Genomic DNA, 24,620 nt, shown 5'->3' on the forward strand with positions numbered 1-24,620 from the left:
CAATGTATGAGACGAGTAAAGTCTACCTGCGCATGCGCACGCTCAACCAATCAGAGAAGTCCACTTTGCTTCAACGAAGACGACCAACAAAAAGCCGCAGTCGTCAGGCATTTTTTACTACCTAACGCACTGAAGAAGCTTGGCGGCGTATGGACTGTCCTCCGTGGCTCTGCCGAATCTCTCCAGTGGTGGAACCGTATCCAATTAAAAGCCAATAAACCTGTGGGAGTACAATTTCAATCATGATTCCCTGACTTGGATTTTCACGGAAATGGGAACGACAGCCGTGTCAAACTGTCGATCGGGGCTCATACGAAAAAAAATGTCTCCCTCGTGGAATAACGTTATATGAAGGGCCAATGTTAAGAACACAGTACGGGCGCCTAACGTGGATTTTAATGTAATGTGGATGGATGGTTTGCGAGGCGTCAGGACAATGGACCGTGAATATAAATGAACACTTCTACATGAAGCTCTAACCTGTGTGTTTTATTTCGACCTAGAAAAGGGAATAACGTCCGTATTGTTTTCAATAATCGGTGTCATTAAAAGTCAGTGAAACAACGCAGTGTGCCCTTTTTAATCAAACGCCATTTTGTGTGAATTTATAATAAGGGTGTCGTCAGCCATTTTGCCCCCCTTTCTCCCTTGCTTTAGTAAGAGGTGACATCAAACTGTTTTTACCAAGAGGCAGGTGCGAGCAAGGCTTCTTTTTTTTCCCCTCCTCTTCTCACAAGGATGTTGTATGTTGTTCCCGAGGTACCAGAAGGTTTAACGGCCATTCTGCGTCATTAGTTCAGGTGTTGATAGAACGTTTCCAAAATGGCTGACGTGAAAATATTTCAACGTTGAGCTTTGTGTTATTAAACAAGCACATTCAACACAGGTTTAAATCTTTTGTCAAGTTTCAATCTGGTTGATAAAGCAGTTTACAATGCTACACGTTGAGACATATTGACAAAAGTGGGACAGTACAAAAGATGTCTTATTTGGATTAAACGTGTATTAATTTGATTTAACAGTCTGGTTTCACGGAGGACTACAAATTGAGAGGTTTACTGTTGAGAGCTTTTGAAATTCAGATAATTTGGATAATTTTAAGTTCAACAATGTCCAAAGGATTGCTTGCCCATCAAATTAGTTGATTAATTTACTAATTGATTATTGATTAATTGTCTCACCTCTACAAAAAAAGCTTGATTAGCTATAGGGAAGGTAATGGCTAATAAGTTGTCCTGACAAAATATTTCCAACAGGATGAGAAATTCAAACACACAATACTATTTAAACAATGTATTTAGGTACAATTTACATTGACATAGTTCTTGGTTAAAAAAAAAGACAATTTTACATGCAGTATTACAAACACATTATTATAGCTACCACTCAAAAATATAGTTGTTTTGACTTTATTTAAGAAATGAGTCTCTTAACACAGCCTCTTCTCATTTTAGCCATCTTAGTTTGTTGTAAACTAAGATGAGGCCCTCTGGGGGTCAATCGTCCTGTGGTGCAATGTCTGGTTGAAGTTGAAAGAGAACAGCTTTGCCCAAGGTCAAGTCAAGTTTATTTGTATAGTCTGACGGGCAGATGAAACGGCCTAACAAGCCTGTCTGTCTCCTCAAATGGAATCTCTTGCTGAGGGTAAATACCCACAGTTCTGTGACTCTCTTGAACTGACTGCATTTGAGATCGACCCAACAGCACCTCTGTTGCATCCGAGTAGTGCAATCCATTCGGCCGGGGGAATTCTTCAAAAAATATCCATTAATTTATGATCTTCATTCCTGGAAAAACATGATTTGCTCATAGTGTTTGCCAACCAGTTAAAATTCTTAGGACCATTTTGAGCTGAGGTCACTGACCTGCAAAGAGGTTGCATCCAGCAGATCTGTTGCGGGGATCAGACAGCCGGCCTCGCCCAGGAAACACAGGAAAATGTGGAGTACGTCGGCCCAGCGTCCAACGGTCAACATCAGGACCATCAACGCACCGAGGCGCACCACCACCGAGATCAGGAGCGCCTGGCTAGCCGGCAAATTACGTTGCTCGTCTGCTTGAGAAACGTCATTTTAATCAGGCAAAGTCATGACTACACATGACCTTGCATGTGGAAGATTTGTGACAAGACAAAATAATATAATGAGCGGCATGGAATGTTTCAAATTTAGATATCCAAAATGAAATTTACGGAAACATTTTCCAAAACGACTAAAACGAATTTAAGCAAAATGTCAATTTGTCCGCTATCCTCCTGTTTGCTGCTTAAGCTAATAGCTCACCCTGCATGTAAACCACCAACAGAGCGTAACAGATGGTCAGCGGTGTCCAAAACTTAAGTGCTTCTGTTGCAGACAAGAAGTGTTGGTTGATGATGGCCAATGCTGCCACCGCAGCCGTGACGAAGGCAACCACGAGTGTCCCGCATAGCGCCGGGAGCAGCACGGGGCCGCGACCGTACGTCAGCAGGCTGATGCAAATGCCGCAGTAGTGCTGCGAACTGTGCAGTTTGTACAGAGCGGCCACGTGCCGCTGTAACGCCGCGGCCTTCCGAGCTAGCCAACAGCTAAGTGCCGCTGCCAGGATCAAGCACAGCCAGCGATGCAGAGCTCCTTCGTGGAGGAATTGTAGCGTGCAGCTGAGGGCACATCCCAAGGAGAATTGACTTTGAACCATGAGGTGGTGGAGCGTTTTCAGAGAGTCCTGAATCACACAATTGTACACAAATCATCTTGACAAATCATAAAATACATCCCAATTTATTCTATCATGAGGCAACGGCAACTTACAGGTCCTCTTGTCACCCATCCAGAGCCAGCTCGAAGACAAAATTCCAGCACCACCAAGGAGGCCACACGAGAACCAACGGCAGACAACATCCCGGCCACAAAGACAAAATGAAGCCTTCCCGCCGCTCCACGTTTAACTCTCTTCTGACTAGATGCATCTTTGTCGCTGTAGGTCACGGGAGGGAGGGACAAAATGAGCCAGGAGTCCAACGCAGGTAAAATTGCAAATGTTCTTACCTTTCCTCCTCAACATACAAACGCACTCTGAGAAGGGAGCCGAGCACAGAGATCCCACATGCGCCAACAAGTCCTGTAGGTCATTTCACGGTTTCACAAACACACGTGGAATCAAAATGTGATCGAGTCTCACCTTGCAGTAAATGACACAACAGATTCACGTTCAGCGTCCACCAGCCTGTCAAGTAGGACGTCGGCAGCAGCGACGTGATGAACGAAATCATAGCACTTCAAGAAAACTCGTATCTCATTTCAATCGTCATATGTATACTTTGTGGAGCATGGTTTTACAAAAATGCTGAAATGTTATTTGAGGTAGTTCAGGGTTAAGCTTTGCCCATCCTGAGGGTTGTTCCAAAGGTCATAGCAGATAACAGCAGCGCATACGGAAATATTTGAGATCCAAATGGATGAATGGCAAATTTACAAAACTATTGATATGTCATGTTTGTTGCTAAAATGTTTGTCTTTGTTTCAAAACGTGTATTTAATCTATTATAACTACATATTTTTTTTTCCTCAGTATTTCAGATGGAAAGTATCCAAAACACCTTGGCTAAAGTTCCCATGCAAAGATTCTGGAAATCTTCCACACATATAGGTGGCGCTGTTTATATTTGCCATTTTCTGCATTACGCCACCTACTCATTTTACAGACTTAAAAAAAAAAAAAGGGAGCAGCACAGGAGTGTCTTAATGAGAATCCCGCTGCTCCCCCTCAAAGTCCACTTTGAGTCAAAGTCCATTTATTGCACACCGTTAAAGAGTTTGAAGAAAGGGTTAACCACCAACAACTTGGACTTTGCCATAACAAGTTGTATAAACATAGTAGTAGATGGGAACAAATTCATTTATGACCAGCTGAGACCAGTGACACCAACAGGGTCCTGTTAAAAGTCTTTCAAAATCCCAGAGGCAGGTTCCAACACGTACAAGATCGCGATGATATTTTCTATCACTGACACAACTTCTTGCGCACAGGCATAAAAGACTAACTGAGAGTGCGGACTTCCCACATGGATGCCAACGATCCCGGCAGTGTGCAATATAATCGCTGGAATGAGGAGAACATCAACATGAACGTGGAGGCATCATTGCCTCCCATGACCAGGTGAGTACGTTTCAACCCTGTACTGACCACTTTTGACTTCTGTGTGTAGTTTAGCTTTTTCCTATTATAAGAGAGGAAGTTTGAATTAGATAAAAAATTCCATCAGGCTCTACAACAGAACATGCACTGGCAAGACTGGCATCGTGGTGAAGGCAGCCGGAGCACTGGTCGCATTTGTCTTTGTCTTCATCATGGGATACTTGACAGGATACGAAGTCCATAAATGTGAAGTCCTTTGAGACTTGTCTGTGATTTAAGGCTATATAAATAATAATTGACTTGATAAATTCTGATGAAGCCCAATCATACGAAAAAGTTGGAGAGATCTGTATTTTCCACGAAACAATGACAATCGCGAAGCATAATAAATTTGACATGAATCATTTCTTGACAAGGAAAGCTCTTGGTATTCCAATTGTCTAGACTCTGGGGGTTCATCTGTACAACTGTGACAATCACATAGAAGAATTTAAAGGTTGCAAGATAAAAAAAAAAAAAAAAACGTGACAATAATAGTATAAACAATAGCACTGTAAATGTAACATGCTCAATTTACAAACTCACGGCTGACTTCATGATGTTATACCAATGGGATATTATCCACTTTCATTTCATCTGTTTAAAATCATAAATCATGGATCACAAATTTTAAACTTGTCACCATTCATACAACATCAATATTTATACTTTGTGACATTTCTGTTTGGTAGTGTGCTGTGAGATTTACATTTTATGTCTCATGAAAGCCTCGGCTCGATAAAGTTTACCGTTAAATGTATTTCTTTTTTTGGCATGTGTGTCCTTCATTTCTGCTACATCTTCTGGGCTCGCTCCTCCACATACAGCTGCATCTGTTCCAAACAGACAAAAATGCAACGTGGTAGTGGTCAAGTACACGTGGTAGAAAACTGTTCTCAAATCCTACATTTAAAAAAAATAAAAAATAGCCATCTCTTGAAAATATTGTACGGTGCTTCACCTTCACTATATCCGACGTCAAGGTCTTCAGTGGGATGAGTCTGGGCTCCTGCATGTGGACCTCCTGCTCATCAGCAACTATCCATGGGAAATCCTAAAAAAAAAAAAAAACATGGGGCAAAATTGACAAAACGTACACACACATCTGCAAGGTCTTAATCTTAGTTTCCCCTTCCTGCAAGTGATGTACATCACTTGTTCTTACCTTGATGACTTGAACCTTCTCCATGTTGCGTGTGGCAGAATTTCTTGTATGAACTAATACTGTAAATGAACAATCTGAGAAAAGGGGGAAAAACAAACGACATTATACACATTCTGAGAGGACATTCAAACTGACCGATGTGTTCTTCATCAGCTCTCACCCGGTGGATTATTGTTTAAAACAGCATCACACACGCTGATCTTAAGAATGAACGCCCTCAGCAGCTGCTCCACATGAGACAGTAATGTGTCTGAGCTAAATATAATAACATCAAGTCGTTAATAATCTGGTTCATTGATGATCATTGTTTCAAAAGACGAGGGTTTGCAAACCTGATAGAGAGAAGCGGTGGTTGGGATATCTCAAAGACAAATCTCTCAACTGGATGATGCTCCTTGTCTATAATGACGACAACCACCTTCTCAGCATCATTCTGCCAGGAAAATGGAGGTGAGTGGAAGATCCGCATTGTATAGTTCCAGTATTAGTCTCACCTTCTCAATAAGCGGCTTTATACAGTGAAGTGTATCTTGGATGTACTGGTTCAGCTCAGGATGACATGACATCTGCAAAAGAAAGAACATTTAAAGATGAGGGGGATGTAAATATGAACATTTTAGATGTGTAAATTCGTTTTATACCTGCACAGGGACATTGTACTTTTTTCGCTTCTGAAATATTCCCGATGGGTAAACGTCACGGACATACAGGATGAGGTGAATGGCAACTTCCAAGAACTCACATAAAATGTCAGCAACCACTGGAGGAAACACCAGAGTTCATTATTCTAATCGTGTGGAAAGATCCACGTCCTCCCCACAACAAACACCATTACATCTTAACAATTGCGTCAAACGGGAGTTGAACTTTCATTTTTGAAAATCAATGCTGTAGTTTTGACTGAATATCCCAGATAAGAAAGCAATGTCTGGGTTATCTCTTTACCAATTTGTTTTAACTTAAATGCATGCGGATTTGGTTTGAAAAAAAAAAAAAGAAGTAGGTGCTCCATACCTTGTCCAAAATTGAGATCTTGCCGTGTTAGAGTTGTCATAATTCCAACAAGTGAATGATGAAGAAACTGCTCGCTTCCACTTTGGAGCTTGGTTCTATTTGTTGTCACAGTCAGCCAAATGGCGAATGCTGAGTAAACCAAATCTCAACTTAAGGACGACTTTTAGATACAAGTAAATGACTGTACTGTTGTACTGTGCACAAATAAGAATTTTTTTAAAAAAGGTTCAAAATACACGGGCTAGAAATGTTTTGCCCGCCAGTTGCGGCGCATACCAATGACGTAGCAATGATCTATAACAAGCTTGTCCACTAGTGATGACGTAGGCTGACGCAAACCCATTCACTGCCGATGGAATATTTTATTTTCTATTTTTTTTCTCCTTTACATTTGTTTTGCTCTATGTTGATCCTCAAATTGACTCTTTTCATCATTATGATGATCTTTGTATACACTTTTCTTCATGATTGTCAGTCTTTGATCGTTAAATACAGCAAGCAAACAGAAATGTACATCTTTAACTGGTAAAATACATATAAGCCGAAAAAAAACAACTTACAACACGACCATATCAAGTTTAATATGAGACACTTACAAAACAACCACATTTTTTTAATTTGATTTATTTATTTTTTCTCTGAAAATACATTATCATAGATATAAATAACAGTAATGCAAAAATATATGACGACAAATTAAAATACTAAAGCACCATAATGATGCTGTTAATTATGCAGCATACATTTTACAGGACGGTGACAGTCCTGGTTGAGGTAGATATGTGGAAGGGGGGAAAAAAAACAAAAGCATTTGGCAAAAATGACTTCTTCTGACTCACTGACACAGTGAGGTTAAATAAATTTGCGGCTGGGTTTGAACCCAAACACATACCCGACCCTTCTGATCGGTTTCAGTCTGTTAGCATTTATAGCTAGCTGTGTGGTTGATCGGTTTCAGTCTGTTAGCATTTAGAGCTAGCTGTGTGGCTGTACTCCCTCCTACTGAACCATCAAAGATGATGACTTTCAACAATTTGAATCACCAGTTTGACTCAATTATTACACACAATTGAATCTCCAAAGGAAGAATAATCATCCCTTATAAACAACTTTCATGTTGATTGACAATGGCACACCCCAATTTCTTATCCAGGCATAGACCAAGCTATAAGAATTGAGAACATCACTCTAATTGATGTGGCCTGAAGAAAATGGTGGCATGCTCGTTCGGGCGGCTATCACAATCCCCCGCATTTTTAGCATTAGCGGATTTCTAGAGCGCCCCATTGTTTACTTTCCCTCTACATATGCAGCAACATCAGTGCCATCACAACATTTCTCGGGTTGACAAGACTGAGTTGAACTCAAAGGTGTAGATGGTGAAAATGTAAACCAATATCCTTTGAGGGTTCCAGTTTTGTGATTCAGACAGAATCTGTGACAAAGTTCAGCCTGGCAAACTGAAGTCTGCCAGCAGGTAATCCTTGTGGCTTGTGAACCTCCACTTGCAGGTTTTGCCAGTTTTTGGTCTAAGAGAGCATGCTGGAGTATTAACACTAGGTCCCTAAGAATGGATTCCAAGAGTCACATTTTAACGCCTTGTGTCTGCATCTAATTAGAGAAGCATTATGCCCACAATTTGGACATAAAACCGTAGAGGACTCAAGAGAATCGTGTGCAAATTTAATTGTTTTTGTTATGTCTTTTAAGTCCTTATTCTTACTGAGGGAAAAGTCTCGTATTCTGTTTGTCTCAGCCTCTGCTTTACATCTCAGTGGCATGAGTTCTCGGTCCACAATCATCCCTCCCTTTGGTCTGTAGGGTGTCCGACTGGCTGGAGGAATGGTGCTAATTTTGACCTCCACTTTCTTTTCTGGTAACTTCTCTTTTTTTATTTTGACCTTTGGTTTTTGACACACAATAGGTGGAAGCATTCGTTGTTTATGGGTCTGGAGGCCTTTTTTTTCCTCTTTTAACAAATCACCTTGCTTTGGTTTTGGTGTTTTCTCAGAAATCGGTGAGAGCTTGGGTTTTCTTATGTCATTCAAATTGGTCTGTACCCCTTTTGATTTGAATTTTACTGACTCACCACCTGTACCTTTTATAGGGCCAAGCACTGGCTTTGACTTTGACAGTAGTGACTTTTTGCCACCCTTATGTTTTTGTGGGATCGGTGAAAGTTTGCTTTTAGTTTTTGTTCCCTCCTTGGCTTTCTGTCCATCAGCCTTGGCATTCTCTTCATCTGGGGGTGTCACTGGAAATGCTGCAGTCAAGTCATCTACATCTGGCATTGAAGTTGATGTGGCAACATCCTTGAACGGTGGTGATGGTGGTGGTAACTCTACCTCTGGTTCAGGCTCTGGCTCGGGCTCAGGCTCGGGCTCTGGTTCAGGCTCTGGTTCAGGCTCGGGCTCAGGCTCTGGTTCAGGCTCTGGCTCGGGTTCGGGCTCTGGTTCAGGCTCTGGCTCAGGCTCAGGCTCTGGTTCAATCACTATTTCAGGCTCTGGTTCAGGCTCTGGCTCTGGTTCAGGCTCTGGTTCAGGCTCTGGTTCAGGCTCTGGTTCAGGCTCTGGCTCAGGTTCAGGCTCTGGTTCAGGCTCTGGCTCAGGTTCAGGCTCTGGTTCAGGCTCTGGTTCAACCACGATTTCTTCAGGTGGAGAAGGTACTGGCTCATCAGACTCATCGAGTAATGCATCAGACAAGTTTTCTGTATCAGACAAAACGATCTCATGTTCGGAACTGGGCTCGCTGATTTGTGGGCTTACTGGCTCTTCTGACTCTTCTTCAACTTCAGGAGATTCTGGCACCTCCTCTATAATAGGCACAGTCATTTCTTTGGGTGGTGATGGCACCTCTTCAGGTATGACCTCCATGGGTACTTTAGGTACCTGAATCTCTCGATGGGACATTGATCCTGATATTTCCCCTGTATTGGTCACACTGACTGATACAGTGGATGAACTTGACATGGTCGACATGGCATTATCTTGTGTCGTTTCTGAATTGTCAATCTTGATCATGAGGTCATATTCTACAAACTGTGTTGACATTTCCTCTGTATCATCCCTAGTGACTGATAAAGTGAATGAACTTGACATTGTATATGATGGAGACTCTACCACTGTTACCATTTCTTGGATGTCTTGCGTTTTGTTCATCTTTATTGAAAGGTCATACTCTAGCGAGGTACTTGATGTTGGTTCAGATAGCATTGGGTCAGTCATCTCTCTACGTGGTTCATATCTGTCCTCTGTTTGTTCCGATGGAGCATCCGTATTGGATGTTTGTATCGGTGCAGATATTTCCTCTGTATTGGATATGTGGATTTCTTGCGATTGCTGCAATGATCCGGATAATTCATCTGTCTTGCTCACAACAAGTGATAAGGTGGATGACCTTGTGACAGGAGATTCATCGTTTCCTGTTTCTTGTGTTTTATTCACCTTTATACTGATGTCAGACTCGACGTGAGTATTTGGCAGAGAACTGGAGATAGCTTGTGCATCTGATAAACTCTCCGCATCAGATGCAAGGATGTCTTCATGTGGTTGTGACGTAACTCCAGATTGGTTGCGTGTATGCAATAATGTGTTCTCTGTATTTGTTGCTCCATCTAATATAGTTTCTGTATTAAATGTCACGCATTGGTCGTTTGAAGATGACATCACAGACATTTTAGTATCTGTACTAGATATATGGATTTCTTCATGTGATTGCAACCCGTCGTTTTGGCTCACAATGACTGACACAGAAGACGAATCTTGTCTTCCTGCTTCTTGGGTTGTGTTGATTTTGATCACAATGTCTGACTCGACATAACTGATCGGAGCAGGAACGAGCATGTTCTCTCCACTTTGAACTGGTCCAGGTCCATCTTCTGCTATTGGTACAGGTGATATGACCTCTCGACGTGGCGATGACAGTGCTGATTCTGTTATTTCCTCCGTTCTATTCACAGTGACCGATATTGTGGATGAACCCGATGGAACATACATCGGAGATTCCACTCCCGTTGTTTCTTGAAATTCTTGTCTTTTGTTGATCTTGATTGAGATGTCAGATTCCACACAGCTGGTTGGCATAGTAGACGATATGTCTTCTGCCATAGATCTGGATGTATCTTCTGCATCAGATGCAAGCATCTCTCCTCGTGATTGTGACCTTGACACTGATCCTGACTCTGACATCGGCCCTTCTGTTTTGCTCACCATAACTGATACAGATGTATTGGACGTAAGAGGCTCCTCTCCTAGCATTTCTTTCATATCTTGTCTTTTGTTGATTTTAATAGACAAATCGCACTCGAAAACGTTGCCTGGCATTGAATCAAGTAGGTTTTCTGTCATTGGACCTTCTCTAGCTATATCCTCTGTATTTCTTTCTGATCGAGATCGGGCGTCTCTGATCCTTTCACGTGGCAACTGTTCATGTTCAGATGCCTCTGCTCCAGAAATATCCTCTCTTTCAGACACACGTCTTTGTGGCAATGACATTGGTGTAGATACGCCATCTGTAACCGACATATCTTCGTGTGATTGTGATACGTCCTCTGTATCAGACACAGGGATGCCTTCGTATGATTGTAGCGCTAACAGTTGTACCGCATCCTCTGTTTTGCTTTCAATGTCTGAATTTGACACACTCGTTCTGAGCGTGTCATTTACCGTCTCCTCTACTCCTTTGATGCCGTCTGAATGTGGTAGATGTTGTTGAGAAGTCTTTTCATGCGGTTGTGGCACTGATTCTGAAACGACTTCTGCATTGAAGACTACTTTAGGTGTTCCAGGCTCTTGAGGCACTGATCTAGATCTGACGTCTGTATCAGATAGAGGAATCTCTCCATGTGATTGAGGCAATGATGCCGGCATTTCCCCGGTTATGCTTACAGTAACTGATACAGTGGAAGAACTCGATATAGCTGGAACAGGAGAGTCCTCTCTGGGTGTTTTCATTATCTCTTGTCTTTTGTTTATTTTAATTGAAAGAGTCAAGTCTGCAATTTCATCTGATCCAGATATGACTGTATTTGTCATTAATTCCGTTATGTACTCTCTGCATGGTTCGGATTTTCTTCTGGGTATGTTCCCCATATTTAGCACAGGTGTGTCCTTTGTATCAAGCGATATTCCTTCACGTGGCAATGGCATTTGTCTAAATACTTCTTCCGAACCAGCTACGGGGATCTTATCGTGTGATTGTGGCACTGAAACTGATTCAGTTCTGTCATCAGTTTCAAGTACAGAGCTGCGTGAAGGTGGAATTGATGAGCGTCCTGAAGGGATTTCTTCATGTTCAGATGTTGCTTTTTCAGAAATTTGTCCACATATGTTCTGCATATCAGATACACGTGGACATGGAACAGAAGCTGGTCGAGGTATGGGTTCTGTTTCAGATACAGAGAATTCTTCGTGTAGTTGCGGTAATGACGTTGCTCCTGATATTTCCAGCTTTTTTCTCACATTGACTGATATATTGGCTGGTTCTGACACACTGGATCTAGGAGATTCATCTATGACTCTTCTTTGATGCTTTCTGTCATATTCAGCAGTCATGTCATCTGTATTTTGTAATTGTTCACCTCTGCCTACTGATTTACGTATCGTGATCTCCAACCCTGGTACTTCCGATATATTTGATACTGAACCCGATAGGTCATCTGTATTGCGCATTGACATTCTAGATGTGCTTTGCGCTTCAGATACATGACTCTCGCAAGACGAATGCGGTCTTGAAACTTCCTCGGTTAGATTCATGACGACTGATAGAGCAGATGAACTTGGCACAGATGAGATGGGAGAGTCTGCAATGGCTGGTTCTTGGGAGTCTTTTCTTGTGATCTTGACGCTGATGTCAGACCCTCTATTGGTCATTGAAGATCTGCGTTCTATGACCGGACCCAATCCTGATGTGTCTTCTGTACTTGGTACTGAATAAGATAGGTCCTCTCTCGATGAAGGGGTCGGTACACTTGGCGAAGCCACTGATCCAGACGTATCTTCTGGATGAGATGCGTGAACCTCTTCTAGCGGCAGACACACTGAAACTGGTCTCGGTGTCTCCCCTGTTTTGCTCATAGTGACTGATACAGTGGATGATCTTGAAATAGGCGATGATGCTAAAGATTCATTGACTGCTGCATCTTGTCTTTCATGAACCTGGGTTAAGTCATCTTCTGTGTCCTTTGCACTTTGCGCTGATGGTGATGGTGCAGATATAGCTTTGGCATCGGTTTCAACGAATGATACAGTGGCAGAGATGGATGAACCTTGGACAGGGGGTGGGGCCAGATCCTGTACTGGTTCTTCCTTTGTCTCTTGCCTTTGGTTGAGCTTTTTTAGGAAGTCATACTCTGAAAGAGTCAACAAATAGTTACATTAGAATTGAATATATACTGCACAGAATCAATGTTTTCCCAATCACTGAATCATTTTTAATTATTTCAGTCTTCCAAATCTCTATTCATCTCACACCTTTTGACAACTAGTATACATTTCTCCCTCTACTGCAGCTCACACGCCAAAATCCTACATATGACTTTAAATTGCAGCAAGTATAAATTATTTCTAGGTAAGTTCTCCAACTGTTGGTTAGCTGAGACGGCCTCCAGACCTGTGACCTAAACCCTTTGAACCCAAGGTCAAAAAAGTATTGATTAATCATCACACCACACCATCATCATTTTCTTCTAGTAATATTGTACTGTGATGTACAATCGATTACTACTTTCCACCACAATCTGTGTCTATGGTCCAACTTTGATTTGATAAGCTGTGAAAGTACAATTTGCTGTTGGCATTATTTTTTCTTTGCATGTCATCATCATCATTCATGCTGCCTCATTCCAGTATACACACTGGCGGTGTCATTTTTTGTTTTGTTTTTGGAGGGGGGTTGGTTTAGTTTCACTGTTCCATCTTGGCCCGTACGTGTCTCGTTAATTCATAGACGAGCATAACTCTTTGTCTAAAAAATGAATGAGATGCAGCTTTGTACAGTAGTGTTAACGGCAACGCTAACGGTAGCTGCTGTAACCATTAGCCTTGGCTAACAGCTATCCTCTTCTGTGCTTTTTTTGCTATTTTTATGTCATTTCATTAATTTAGTTGAACGCAAAGATGATATATTTGCAGGGCCATAAAGCCATGACTTACTCTTTTAGATGAATAGCAAAAGTTGGATGCACAGGTTGATAATACCTTTTGCCATCCAATGGAAGAACATTTGATTTGTCTGCCTGCCACAATACACCGCTGGCATCGATAGAAAAAGATATATTTCTGATGAAAACATTTTAAAAGACACAATCAACAATAAATAGAAAAGCTGAAAAAAAAGAGAAGAGGGCATTCTGAAGTGTGATAAATGACATCTCATTTTAATCTGCCACCAATCTGGCTGAATGTGTTGTGACATGGCAGTATATATATTTTTTTTGTTAAAAAAAAAAAAATCTATTTTAATGTCCAAAGCTAATGATCAATCTTAACGGAAAAATAATTGCTCTCAAAAGGATGTAGTTTATTTTTCTGGAATGTCACACCAAAAAGTAGCATAAAAAATGATACTATCATTAATTTCTGTTATCATGACAGGTCTAGATAGGAACTTTTCTTTTTTTTATATAAGTCATGGTTTAAAATAGTGAATTTGATCTGGCTTGCATGTGCACGAAGAGACGAATGAGACTTACCCCATTGCTCTTGAAATCGAAAGGCAACCTCGTTATCGTTTAAGTCTGCTCCTCCAAAACTTGTCATGTGGGTTAAATGTGTTTCTAAACATTTTGGAATGTCATCAGGTTGGCTTAGTATTGTCGTCCTGGATGTACACTCGATCAGAGTTTTGACGCCAAATGCTAACGGATTCTCGGAATCCATTTTGAAACGATTGCTTCTTTCTTGTGTTTGTGGCTCGGTTGAAGTTTTCAGAACATGATCACTTCGACGCTCCTCTTGTCACAAGAAACAAAGACTGTGTCAGGGATCAACAATTGCTTTTAAAGGCATTCCTCGATGGATGTAAGTAATTATGTCATGTTGTGTGACATCATCCAGCTATGAGGTCACCTTGCATCACAGGGCTGTATGTTGTCATTGCATTACTTCACCTTTTTCTTAGCGCTACAGTTCAGCTTCATTTTGCTTTGTCGGGTAAACCCTGACCAAGCTTGTGTTTACATGCTCTTTAATAAAGCGACACATTTGAAATGGCTTCTTTATAACACGGAAGTGACTTCTTTGACCAAACGAAGAGTGTAAAGCTCGCTAAGCATTGGCAAACCGTATCAAACCATCGATGAGCGACGGCCCAACGAGCTTCCTCGGCTTCAACGAGGCGGCTGTGGTCCTCTGATGCAAAAAAAAAAAAAATAGCCAATTTTTTTCTGTGTATATTTTTATTTGAAAATTCAACTTATGCCTTTCACTCAGTCCCAATAAATATACACTTTTCTGGAGAGGTTTTATCTTGAATGGTGTCAACCAATATTTAGAACAATATGAGCATTTGGAGATTACAAAGAAAACAAAGAAAAAATTATATACAATTTGTCTTGCATCAATACGTGTACATATGTGTATAAACATTTGTATTTTTTTTTAAAGACTTGATACTGTCCATAAGGTGTAGTAGATAAGCACAAAGCTTGAGGGAACTCCAGTCTCAATGCCATATCTGTGCCACTTGAGACACATACGATTATAAAATATTCAGTGATATTGATATTCTAGCCACATACCCGGCCAAAAATGCGTGAGCTACAAATGTTTTTTTTTTTAAGAACTAGGAACTGGAAAAATATACCAGCCTTGTACACACACACCTGCTACAATCTCACTGAAAAAAAAATCCACATTCATATGCAACATTGTTCCTGCGCTTCCTCTTTTCGATCCATTGTAGACCATTTGTTCTCACACTCACTTTATTTGATCAGAATAAACAATCAAAAAATGATCGATTTTTAAATGAAATCAAGTTCTACGCATCATAGTCGCGGACTATACCTTAGTTCTGGATCGAAAAGCATCCCTCCTTTGGGTCTATATGGGATCCGTATCTCAGATCCAGGGCCTAGCTCAGGTTTTTTAACACCCCGGTACTTATGGACTGATGGCCCAGCACCGGTTTTGACTGCCTCCAATTTCTTGTCCGGCTCAAACTGATTCATGGATTTATGATACAAACAGTCTTCCAATGTGCAGGTGAAATTGTCAGTGTTTGTTTTGGGCGTCTTTCTCGCTTTCGGCTTTTTTTTGGAAGAGCCTTTCTGTTGGGTGTTGGGCGAGCCAGCCACTTGTGGATGTTTGATGATCTGCTGCTCGATGGGCTGCTGCTGTCCCATGACCTGCTGTGAGATGATCTGCGGTCCTTTCCTCTCCTCCTTGACGGAGTCACTGCACACCGCTCTTGGTTTTGTCCCTTGGGAAGAAGGTTTATGCTGCCCCTGTAGAGTGGTGGGTGCTGAAGACCTTTTGGGCACTTTGGTTTCCTTTTGACTGGGGGTCCTGGCTGCAAAAGCCTGTTGTGATTTTTTTCTCTGTGATACTCCTATGTCCACAATGCCAGATATTGGGATCTCTTCATACGGCAATGACACGGGTATTGAGATTTTCTCAGCCCCAAATAGAGTTAATGATCTGGAAATGCCCAGAGACGATGAAGACAATCTGACTCCCAACTCGGCGATTTCTCTTTGTCTGCTGATGGTCATCAGAAAGTCGCTCTCTGCAAAGACGACAAAGAATTAGACATGGAATGTGGAGATCTGCGGTATCTATTTGTGACTAGTGTCAGCAGAACTATGACAAATGTTTTGATTTGCCATGTCAAAGATCCAGGTAAAAGCTTTTCATACGATCACACGTCAAGAGGCATCTTCTTGATCTAGAGTGCTGGTCATCTGGATCACAGGTGTCAGACCAGTCCACACCTGATTCAAACAATCACGATCATTATCAGGCTCCTGAGGAACTTGCTGATGAGGTGATTGTTTGAATCGAGCGTGTTGGAGGAGCGAAACCAGAAGGACCAACGTTTGACACCTGTGATCTACGTAGTACATTTCCATATTTACTGATTCTTTTGTTTGGAAGTTTCTTGGCAACATTTTTTTTTTCAAGACCAGTCAAACTTACCCCATTGCTCTTGATATCGAAAGGCAAGCTCTTTAATATCTTTTTGGTTAGGGCCTGCAAATTCTTTCATTTGCGTCAGATGGGCTTCTAAAAATTTGTTAATATCACCCGGCTGTGACAGCAGCACGGCACGTGAGATGCACTCAAGCTGACTCCTAATTCCATATGGAAACAGATCCATTTAGACGACGACAAGGCGCCGATCACGCCGACTGAATACACTCAGAGGCACGGCGGTGCACCTTGACAGGGATCCACAGTGGCTTTCAGACGCATTTGTCATGGATGAAAAGGCTCGTGTCATTAGAGCAAATGAAGCGTCTATGTGACGTCACCTGGTTCAAGGAGGTTGTGTGACATCACAGGGCCATGTGATGTATGGAACGTGTAAAAAAAAAAAAAAACAAGCTCCCAGACTGACTGAGCCTGTGCAACCACTTGCAAGCAACTCAATCATTAAGTGTGAGCGATCCTACGAAATGACAGTTCATTGAACCTGACCTGGTCTTGTCTCGGGTGAAAAATTGTGGAGTGGCAAGATGAAGGTCAGGCTGATCTCTCTCGCTCTCTATCAACCTTATTCCCAGGGTTTATCATGGAATGTGAGACCCCCGTGGGGACAAGCCCAATAGAAGATGGATGGATGTTTGTATTGCTATTTATTTATTTATTTATTTATTTATAATTTTTTATATATTTTAAAACTTTTTATTTATTTATTTATTTATTTTTTGAATTTTTTAAAATGTTTTTATGATTTATTTATTTTTGAATTTTTAAAATTATTTTTTAAATTTTTTTTTTATTGAATTTTTTTTATATATTTTTAAATTTTCAAAATTATTTCTTTATGAATTTTTTATTGATTTTTTTTTACTTTTTTAATTTTGTTATGGTTTATTTATTTTTAAATTAAAAAGAAATATTATTTTTTTATTGATTTTTTTTATTGTCCGCCGCCTTTTTCAAAATTGTTTACAATTTTTTTTTACAGCGAGTAGTACTGCGTTATAGCCTATAGATGGCAGCAACGTGGCGTATCAATCACAGTGTCTGGAATGAAACGCAACGAAGAAGTCATGGACATCGAAGAAGAAGCTGTTTTCCCCCATGGTTCAGATGATCGACTCTATTTACCTGTTCAATCTGGTATGTCATTCTTTCACTAATTCAGAGATATCTGCAACCTTCTATACATTTTATACAGAATTGAATGTCCGTATGTTCGTTACATCCATGTAAGCAGGTCTGCTTTCTCCTGCACGAACTTGACAACAGTTGCGTGGCTCATGATCATGTCTTAGTTTTTTTTTAAAAATCTATTATTTGAAAGTTTGTTCTAACACAAATAAAACGATATAACAATAAATTAACAAACTGAGAGCCCATGTTTCGAAAAAAGTTGACAAAATAGATCAAGTGTCGAAGAATGGCAAATTTCCCATGACTTGCAGTGGTAATGCCACATTTTTGTGTCTTCAGCGGAGAGATGGACACAGTTGAAAGTGTTCAACAAGCACAGATTGATTCTACTGCCGCCAATGATCCTGATGGGGTCGATGGGGTCACATCTTGGGTGTCGGTCTGTCCGAGAGGCCTCTGGACGGTCCAGAAGACGCTGACGCTCTCAGGAAGCCATCAGAAAGTCTCTAATTCTGGAGAAGGTGCCCGCATGATGCATTTCTTTCTATTGGATTTCGAGCTGTCCAAATTAATCTACGATCAATGAATAAACATCTATTTTCATGATCAACAGTAATTTAACGGGAATGAGATATTTACAAAATACCGTTTTTGAAAAACACCACCACAGTAACTTTCAGTTTCAAAAAGGGTTCAACAACTTCAATCCCTCTCTTGGGATTACCTAATTGTTGTTAGATTTGACCTTTTTTGAACCACTAAACAATACTAAATAACAATTACTAGGGACCAAATGGTCAATAGAATAATTGATTTAAAAAATATTTGATTGTGACAGTAATCAAGCTACTTCTTTGTTTTCTTCCAGGACTGTCGTCCGCTGACAAGCCAAGGTTGGGTTCACTGTGTTGTGTTCGTGTGCGTGTGACGGATCAAGCTTCTGTAAAAGAAGATGAGACCAAGCGAGCAGGTCCACTTGATATTCCAGAAGCGACTGTACTACAGCGTCGGCTGGACTCTGTCCTGCAGATACCACTTGGTGAATGGATAACATTTAGACTTGGAGAGGGTCATTGTGATGTTACAGAAGTATGTGTGGAGGCCATGAGAGCTGGAGAAACATGTCAGGTAGGAAAAATAACATCAGCAAACATCGGCCATTTGTCGTCGACTAAAGATGACGTCAGAGCTCTTAACGTTTGCGTCTTGCTGCTCAGATTCGACTCATTCCGGCAAATGGAGTTGACACATGGCATTCCCAGCCCACAGAGGAAGTACGTGCCACTGTGGAGCTCCAAGCTTTCACGCCAGGAAAGGAATCCTGGCAGATGTCACCTGGTGAAAAATGGGAGTGGGTGAAGTCTCATAAGGAAAGAGGCGGCCAGAGGTTTAGAAGCGGAGACTTGTGGGGAGCGTCGGACAGCTACAGTCGAGCCCTCAAACTCGTCATCACCCTGCTGGGCTGCGAGGCGGACAGACAAGAACAGCAAATAGACAAACACATTACTGCAGCCTTTGAAGATCCACCGTCGGGTCCCACAATTCATCAAGTGCAAAGCATGAAAGCAGAACTTCACTCCAACTTGTCGTTGTGTCAGCTCAAACTCAAGCAGCCGGCGCGGGCTAAAGAAAATGCTGCTAAGGCCACACGGCTGGAACCAAGCGGGACTAAAGCTTGGTACCGACTCGGCCAAGCCTGCCAGATGGTGAACGAGCTGGAGGAGGCCCGGCTGGCCTTTGGAGAACTGCTGAAGCTGCAGCCGGAATCCACGGCCGCCGCGAAGGCTCTGAAAGAAATCACAAGTCGAGAAAAAGAAACAAATGCACAGCTGGGACAGAGACTTAGTAAAATGTTCAACTAGAAAGCAGGAGATATGTATGACTGCAATGTGTCAGCCTGACCTCCCTCTGACATCTCCAGAGGGTTCAAAATTTACTGGGACAAGAGCATACATTTGGGGTCATCACCCTGGCTGGATTTGTAAAATATTAGCATGCCTGTCTGAATGGCTACCCTCTCACTTAATGAATTTATTATTGTTCATCTTAAATGCCTTATCAAATGATTGTGGTTTCAAAAAAAAGGAGTTGAGTTTTGTTTTGGTGAGAAGCCAAACCTAATCTTTCTCATTGCGTTTGCTTTTGAGGCTCACTTGGCGGTTTGCGTGTTTCTCAGCAATGACCACTAGATGTCGCGCATGACGAAGTAAAAGAACACCATTACGTGTCAATTGTTGTTTTAAAGTGCTTTTGGGGCATTGTCAGCGTTTTGACGCTGCAAAAATCGACACCTGGAATCTAAACAGGAACCTTGTGTCAACAAAGTCAACGCTCCATGACTGAGGTACCGCTATGTCGGCGTTTTGGTAGCACGGGTATGCCTTATTTAAAACTGTGTGCTTTCATCGGAACTTATTTTTCTTGGATTTTTCTTCGGCTTTCTCCCATCCTAATGTTTCTGGGCAGCAGACAACTGTCTCCAGTGATGACATGAGTGAAATTCTTTATTTGAAACCAAAAAGACTCAGATTTACTTAGTCCCAATTATTTTCTTCATTTCAATCGGAACATTTCAATCCCAAATTTTCACAGTCTTTTGTGTGCTTTCTCTGCATATCTTGGAATGTGTCAATGAACAGTCACGGCATCCTATTTTTTCTTGGATTTTTGAGGCTTTCTCCCATCCGAATGTTTCTGTGCAACAGATAACTGTCTCCAGGCATCCACAATAAGCACCAGTGGCACGATGATCCATAGGGAGTTCATAAACACAAAGTAGAACCAAAAGTAGATGGGGTGTCCCAGCTCACTGTGAACATAATTCTCTCTGTGTTCAGTGAACATGTACAGCACATCTCCATACAGCTGGCCTGGAGGAAAAGGTCATAATACTCATAATCACAAAAAAAAAAAAAATACAGCGGTGCAATGCTTGATTTTCTTTCTTACCCAGTGAAAGTATGAGCTGCAGGACAAATCTGTAGGGCTTGTTAGTTAAGAAAGCAAACACAGCCCAAAAGCTGAATGGTCCCCAAAAACACGCAGTCACGGTCTCCATACAGACAGTAAAGTTGTCACCTCTGGGTACATGAGAGACATTGATTACAGTCAACCCTAAATGATGGGATTGTACATTTGATTTTCGTGCAATCATTAACTCACATTACATATCGACTGTCCCCTTTTGAGTATTCTTTCCCTGGCAGAAAGATGTGAGAACACGTTTTTAATATGACACATTTTCACTTCATCCTGAAGTTCCTCCAATTTTCGACAGTTGTGAAACATATGTCTCTGTACTCACACAACTGTGACAGGAAACTCTGGTCCCCTGGAATAACATCGTAGTAGAGACAGAACCAGCCCTCGATGACACTATGGATGAAACCACAAAAGGCAAACCAGCACACGGCCAGACGCCTCAGAGTGCCCAGCCGGCCGCTAATCATCCAGGTCACAAGTAGAAAAACCGCAGACACAGAGAAGAGAAACGTCAGGATCTCTGCCATGCTACGGTCATTGGCCACATAAGTGGGAATCTGGAGATCCCTGGGCCAGTAGGGATGAAGAGGTGCAGATCCTGAGGCGGTTGCCATCATCTGTTTTGAAGAAAGGAATTGTGATCACGTTTTGAAACATCAAACTTTGCACATGGACTCCAATCACTTGCACTGCACAGGAGACACACAAGACTTAGTAAATGATTCTACTGAATGTGTACAAATTAACTTTGTACTGGTTAAGACAGAAATTTCACATGTGTATTTTGCTCTCACCAGTGACGAAGAGCAAAATTCCCAAACTTTAGGAAATAAAAAACGATTCACTTCAAGAAAACTTCCAGGAAAATACTACACGCGAGGCGTGTACAATAAAAAATCTCAAATACGGAACTCCCAGTGCCTGACCAATCGCAGTGCTTGCTTTGGTGTGCCACATAGCATGTGATGTCAACTGGTTCGACGATTGGCTCGTTCTCTCGGAACATTGACGTCATTGATGGAATACACCAATGAAATAAGACAGTAGCGAAAAGCTAAAACTTGGTGTAATTAATAAATGTTGGCATTTACCGTTAGATGGTGGAACAAAATAGAATTGGAATCGTGCGAGACCGCATCCAACCTGCCGTGACCCGGATTCGATCCGGGGTTGCTGCGGCCACAACGCAGAGTACTAACCACTATACGATCACGGCGTGCAGACGACCGTCCCAATAGTTTATAAACTGCAACATCACATGACGAGTACTAAAATATTGTTAATGAGTAATATTCAACAAAGTAACCTACAACCAACATAGCACGAATCCATTAAAAACTTGCGAGACCGTATTCAACGTGCCGTGACCCGGATTCGAACCGGGGTTGCTGCGGCCACAACGCAGAGTACTAACCACTATACGATCACGGCGTGCCGATTAGTATCCCATTAGTTATAAACATCTACATCACATGACAAGTACTAAAACATACTTAATGAGATTAATATTCAACATAGTAACCTACAACCAACATAGCACGAATCCATTAAATTCGTGCGAGCCTGTTTTCAACCTGCCGTGACCCGGATTCGAACCGGGGTTGCTGCGGCCACAACGCAGAGTACTGACCACTATACGATCACGGCGTGCAGACTACCGTCCCAATAGTTTATAAACTGCAACATCACATGACGAGTACTAATGAAAATGAGATTAATATTCAACATAGTAACCTACAACCAACATAGCACGAATCCATTAAATTCGTGCGAGCCCGTTTTCAACCTGCCGTGACCCGGATTCGAACCCGGGTTGCTGCGGCCACAACGCAGAGTACTAACCACTATACGATCACGGCGTGCCGATTATCGTCCCAATAGTTTATAAACAGCTACATCACATGACGAGTACTAAAACAACGTTAATGAGATTAATATTCAACATAGTAACCTACAACCAACATAGCACGAATCCATTAAAATCGTGCGAAACTGTTTTCAACCTGCCGTGACCCGGATTCGAACCGGGGTACCTGCGGGCACAACGCAGAGTACTAACCACTATATGATCACGGTACTAACTACTATGCGATCACGGCATGCCGACTACTGTCCCAATAGTTTATAAACTGCTACATCACATGACGAGTAATGATAATGAGATTAATATTCAACATAGTAACCTACAACCAACATAGCATAAATCCATTAAAATTGTGCGAGACCGTTGTCAACCTGCCGTGACCCGGATTCGAACCGGGGTTGCTGCGGCCACAACGCAGAGTACTAACCACTATACGATCACGGCGTGCCGATTACCGTTCCAATAGTTCATAAACTGCTACATCACCTGACGAGTACAAGTAATGAGATTAATATTCAACATAGTAACCTACAACCAACATAGCACAAATCCATTAAAATCGTGCGAGACCGTTTTCAACCTGCCGTGACCCGGATTCGAACCGGGGTTGCTGCGGCCACAACGCAGAGTACTAACCACTATACGATCACGGCGTGCCGATTATCGTCCCAATAGTTCATAAACTGCTACATCACTTGACGAGTACTATTATTATTAATGAGATTAATATTCAACATAGTAACCTACAACCAACATAGCACGAATCCATTAAGATCTTGCGAGACCGTTTTCAACCTGCCGTGACCCGGATTTGAACCGGGGTTGCTGCGGCCACAACGCAGAGTACTAACCACTATACGATCACGGCGTCCCGATCACTGTCCCAATAGTTTATAAACTGCAACATCACATGACGAGTACTAAAATACTGTTAATGAGATTAACATTCAACATAGTAACCCACAACCAACATAGCACGAATCCATTAAAATTGTGCGAGACGGTATTCAACCTGCCGTGACCCGGATTCGAACCGGGGTTGCTACGGCCACAACGCAGAGTACTAACCACTATACGATCACGGCGTGCCGATCACTGTCCCAATAGTTCATAAACTGCTACATCACCTGACGAGTACTATAATATTAATGAGATTAATATTCAACATAGTAACCTACAACCAACATAGCACGAATCCATTAAAATCGTGCGAGACCGTTTTCAACCTGCCGTGACCCGGATTCGAACCGGGGTTGCTGCGGCCACAACGCAGAGTACTAACCACTATACGATCACGGCGTGCCGATCACTGTCCCAATAGTTCATAAACTGCTACATCACCTGACGAGTACTATAATATTAATGAGATTAATATTCAACATAGTAACCTACAACCAACATAGCACGAATCCATTAAAATCGTGCGAGACCGTTTTCAACCTGCCGTGACCCGGATTCGAACCGGGGTTGCTGCGGCCACAACGCAGAGTACTAACCACTATACGATCACGGCGTGCCGATTACCATCCCAATAGTTCATAAACAGCTACATCACATGACGAGTACAAGTAATGAGATTAATCAACATAGTAACCTACAACCAACATAGCACGAGTCCATTAAAATCGTGCGAGACCGTTTTCAACCTGCCGTGACCCGGATTCGAACCGGGGTTGCTGCGGCCACAACGCAGAGTACTAACCACTATACGATCACGGCGTGCCGACTAATGTTCCAATAGTTTATAAACAGCTACATCACATGACGAGTACTAAAACATACTAAATGAGATTAATATTCAACATAGTAACCTACAACCAACATAGCACGAATCCATTAAAATCATGCGAGACCGTTTTCAACCTGCCGTGACCCAGATTCGAACCGGGGTTGCTGCGGCCACAACGCAGAGTACTGACCACTATACGATCACGGCGTGCAGACTACCGTCCCAATAGTTTATAAACTGCAACATCACATGACGAGTAATGAAAATGAGATTCATATTCAACATAGTAACTTACAACCAACATAGCACGAATCCATTAAATTCGTGCGAGCCTGTTTTCAACCTGCCGTGACCCGGATTCGAACCGGGGTTGCTGCGGCCACAACGCAGAGTACTAACCACTATACGATCACGGCGTGCCGACTGTAGTCC

General features: G+C 41.9%; 6 protein-coding genes and 10 non-coding genes across 18 annotated transcripts; 2 read left to right on the top strand and 14 right to left on the bottom strand.

Moving 5' to 3' along the window:
• Positions 1–987: 987 nt before the first annotated feature.
• tmem82 (transmembrane protein 82) lies at positions 988–3,494 on the bottom strand. Its single transcript, XM_085919732.1, has 6 exons — positions 3,160–3,494; positions 3,027–3,099; positions 2,790–2,955; positions 2,283–2,703; positions 1,866–2,053; positions 988–1,787 (listed from the first exon to the last, which is right to left on the bottom strand). The coding sequence occupies exons 1-6, from the start codon at positions 3,248–3,250 to the stop codon at positions 1,782–1,784; spliced, it is 945 nt and encodes a 314-aa protein (XP_085775858.1). The 5' UTR covers positions 3,251–3,494; the 3' UTR covers positions 988–1,781.
• On the top strand, positions 2,863–5,967 carry smim1 (small integral membrane protein 1). Of its 2 annotated transcripts, none has more exons than XM_085919762.1 (3): positions 2,863–3,004; positions 4,008–4,137; positions 4,244–5,967. In XM_085919762.1, exons 2-3 carry the CDS (start codon positions 4,043–4,045, stop codon positions 4,374–4,376), a joined length of 228 nt encoding a protein of 75 aa, XP_085775888.1. In that variant the 5' UTR covers positions 2,863–3,004; positions 4,008–4,042; the 3' UTR covers positions 4,377–5,967. The 2 variants fall into 2 exon arrangements, with proteins under 2 accessions (XP_085775888.1, XP_085775880.1); XM_085919754.1 differs by lacking the exon at positions 2,863–3,004 and adding an exon at positions 3,756–3,941.
• Positions 4,444–6,656, bottom strand: mad2l2 (mitotic arrest deficient 2 like 2). The gene is made up of 8 exons (XM_085919744.1): positions 6,335–6,656; positions 5,962–6,080; positions 5,815–5,886; positions 5,653–5,753; positions 5,481–5,575; positions 5,321–5,394; positions 5,117–5,209; positions 4,444–4,988 (listed from the first exon to the last, which is right to left on the bottom strand). Exons 1-8 carry the CDS (start codon positions 6,372–6,374, stop codon positions 4,950–4,952), a joined length of 633 nt encoding a protein of 210 aa, XP_085775870.1. The 5' UTR covers positions 6,375–6,656; the 3' UTR covers positions 4,444–4,949.
• Positions 6,657–14,759: 8,103 nt separating this feature from the next.
• Positions 14,760–16,732, bottom strand: LOC147062901 (uncharacterized). The gene is made up of 2 exons (XM_085925037.1): positions 16,471–16,732; positions 14,760–16,060 (listed from the first exon to the last, which is right to left on the bottom strand). Exons 1-2 carry the CDS (start codon positions 16,649–16,651, stop codon positions 15,321–15,323), a joined length of 921 nt encoding a protein of 306 aa, XP_085781163.1. The 5' UTR covers positions 16,652–16,732; the 3' UTR covers positions 14,760–15,320.
• Positions 16,733–16,918: 186 nt separating this feature from the next.
• fkbpl (FKBP prolyl isomerase like) lies at positions 16,919–20,726 on the top strand. 2 transcript variants are annotated; one of them, XM_085925015.1, is made up of 5 exons: positions 16,919–17,115; positions 17,465–17,619; positions 17,953–18,134; positions 18,482–18,741; positions 18,831–20,726. In XM_085925015.1, exons 3-5 carry the CDS (start codon positions 17,960–17,962, stop codon positions 19,473–19,475), a joined length of 1,080 nt encoding a protein of 359 aa, XP_085781141.1. In that variant the 5' UTR covers positions 16,919–17,115; positions 17,465–17,619; positions 17,953–17,959; the 3' UTR covers positions 19,476–20,726. The 2 variants fall into 2 exon arrangements, with proteins under 2 accessions (XP_085781141.1, XP_085781149.1); XM_085925023.1 differs by having other exon boundaries at positions 16,925–17,015.
• Positions 19,420–21,530, bottom strand: ebp (EBP cholestenol delta-isomerase). The gene is made up of 5 exons (XM_085925049.1): positions 21,390–21,530; positions 20,918–21,212; positions 20,776–20,812; positions 20,563–20,693; positions 19,420–20,483 (listed from the first exon to the last, which is right to left on the bottom strand). Exons 2-5 carry the CDS (start codon positions 21,210–21,212, stop codon positions 20,263–20,265), a joined length of 684 nt encoding a protein of 227 aa, XP_085781175.1. The 5' UTR covers positions 21,390–21,530; the 3' UTR covers positions 19,420–20,262.
• A 209-nt stretch (positions 21,531–21,739) lies between these two features.
• trnah-gug (transfer RNA histidin (anticodon GUG)) lies at positions 21,740–21,811 on the bottom strand. Its single transcript has one exon. It is a non-coding gene; the product is annotated as a tRNA-His (tRNA).
• Positions 21,812–21,954: 143 nt separating this feature from the next.
• trnah-gug (transfer RNA histidin (anticodon GUG)) lies at positions 21,955–22,026 on the bottom strand. The gene has a single exon. It is a non-coding gene; the product is annotated as a tRNA-His (tRNA).
• A 144-nt stretch (positions 22,027–22,170) lies between these two features.
• Positions 22,171–22,242, bottom strand: trnah-gug (transfer RNA histidin (anticodon GUG)). The gene has a single exon. It is a non-coding gene; the product is annotated as a tRNA-His (tRNA).
• A 589-nt stretch (positions 22,243–22,831) lies between these two features.
• trnah-gug (transfer RNA histidin (anticodon GUG)) lies at positions 22,832–22,903 on the bottom strand. The gene has a single exon. It is a non-coding gene; the product is annotated as a tRNA-His (tRNA).
• A 137-nt stretch (positions 22,904–23,040) lies between these two features.
• trnah-gug (transfer RNA histidin (anticodon GUG)) lies at positions 23,041–23,112 on the bottom strand. The gene has a single exon. It is a non-coding gene; the product is annotated as a tRNA-His (tRNA).
• Positions 23,113–23,255: 143 nt separating this feature from the next.
• On the bottom strand, positions 23,256–23,327 carry trnah-gug (transfer RNA histidin (anticodon GUG)). The gene has a single exon. It is a non-coding gene; the product is annotated as a tRNA-His (tRNA).
• Positions 23,328–23,686: 359 nt separating this feature from the next.
• On the bottom strand, positions 23,687–23,758 carry trnah-gug (transfer RNA histidin (anticodon GUG)). Its single transcript has one exon. It is a non-coding gene; the product is annotated as a tRNA-His (tRNA).
• A 142-nt stretch (positions 23,759–23,900) lies between these two features.
• Positions 23,901–23,972, bottom strand: trnah-gug (transfer RNA histidin (anticodon GUG)). Its single transcript has one exon. It is a non-coding gene; the product is annotated as a tRNA-His (tRNA).
• Positions 23,973–24,106: 134 nt separating this feature from the next.
• trnah-gug (transfer RNA histidin (anticodon GUG)) lies at positions 24,107–24,178 on the bottom strand. Its single transcript has one exon. It is a non-coding gene; the product is annotated as a tRNA-His (tRNA).
• A 354-nt stretch (positions 24,179–24,532) lies between these two features.
• Positions 24,533–24,604, bottom strand: trnah-gug (transfer RNA histidin (anticodon GUG)). Its single transcript has one exon. It is a non-coding gene; the product is annotated as a tRNA-His (tRNA).
• Between the last annotated feature and the right edge of the window lie 16 nt (positions 24,605–24,620).

Source organism: Syngnathus leptorhynchus, chromosome 1 (assembly GCF_054491065.1).
Source record: "Syngnathus leptorhynchus isolate UIUO chromosome 1, UIUO_Slep, whole genome shotgun sequence".
NCBI lineage: Eukaryota > Metazoa > Chordata > Actinopteri > Syngnathiformes > Syngnathidae > Syngnathus > Syngnathus leptorhynchus.

Bases quoted from the DNA above. Each gene is read 5' to 3' on its own strand.
- tmem82 (XM_085919732.1), bottom strand. From the start codon at position 3,250: ATGATTTCGTTCATCACGTCGCTGCTGCCGACGTCCTACTTGACAGGC. The intron at 2,704-2,789 runs GTAAGTTGCCGT...TGTGTGATTCAG, and splicing joins GATGGGTGACAAGAGGACCT to GACTCTCTGAAAACGCTCCA. The intron at 2,054-2,282 runs GTGAGCTATTAG...TTTCTCAAGCAG, and splicing joins GTTGGTGGTTTACATGCAGG to ACGAGCAACGTAATTTGCCG.
- smim1 (XM_085919762.1), top strand. From the start codon at position 4,043: ATGGATGCCAACGATCCCGGCAGTGTGCAATATAATCGCTGGAATGAG. The intron at 4,138-4,243 runs GTGAGTACGTTT...AAATTCCATCAG, and splicing joins TCATTGCCTCCCATGACCAG to GCTCTACAACAGAACATGCA.
- mad2l2 (XM_085919744.1), bottom strand. From the start codon at position 6,374: ATGACAACTCTAACACGGCAAGATCTCAATTTTGGACAAG. The intron at 6,081-6,334 runs GTATGGAGCACC...TGTTTCCTCCAG, and splicing joins AGATCTCAATTTTGGACAAG to TGGTTGCTGACATTTTATGT. The intron at 4,989-5,116 runs GTGAAGCACCGT...TGTTTGGAACAG, and splicing joins TGACGTCGGATATAGTGAAG to ATGCAGCTGTATGTGGAGGA.
- LOC147062901 (XM_085925037.1), bottom strand. From the start codon at position 16,651: ATGGATCTGTTTCCATATGGAATTAGGAGTCAGCTTGAGTGCATCTCA. The intron at 16,061-16,470 runs GTAAGTTTGACT...TCGTCTTTGCAG, and splicing joins TCGATATCAAGAGCAATGGG to AGAGCGACTTTCTGATGACC.
- fkbpl (XM_085925015.1), top strand. From the start codon at position 17,960: ATGGACACAGTTGAAAGTGTTCAACAAGCACAGATTGATTCTACTGCC. The intron at 18,135-18,481 runs GTGCCCGCATGA...GTTTTCTTCCAG, and splicing joins AGTCTCTAATTCTGGAGAAG to GACTGTCGTCCGCTGACAAG. The intron at 18,742-18,830 runs GTAGGAAAAATA...CTTGCTGCTCAG, and splicing joins GAGCTGGAGAAACATGTCAG to ATTCGACTCATTCCGGCAAA.
- ebp (XM_085925049.1), bottom strand. From the start codon at position 21,212: ATGATGGCAACCGCCTCAGGATCTGCACCTCTTCATCCCTACTGGCCC. The intron at 20,694-20,775 runs GTGAGTTAATGA...TCATGTACCCAG, and splicing joins GGGGACAGTCGATATGTAAT to AGGTGACAACTTTACTGTCT. The intron at 20,484-20,562 runs GTAAGAAAGAAA...CTTTTCCTCCAG, and splicing joins GCAGCTCATACTTTCACTGG to GCCAGCTGTATGGAGATGTG.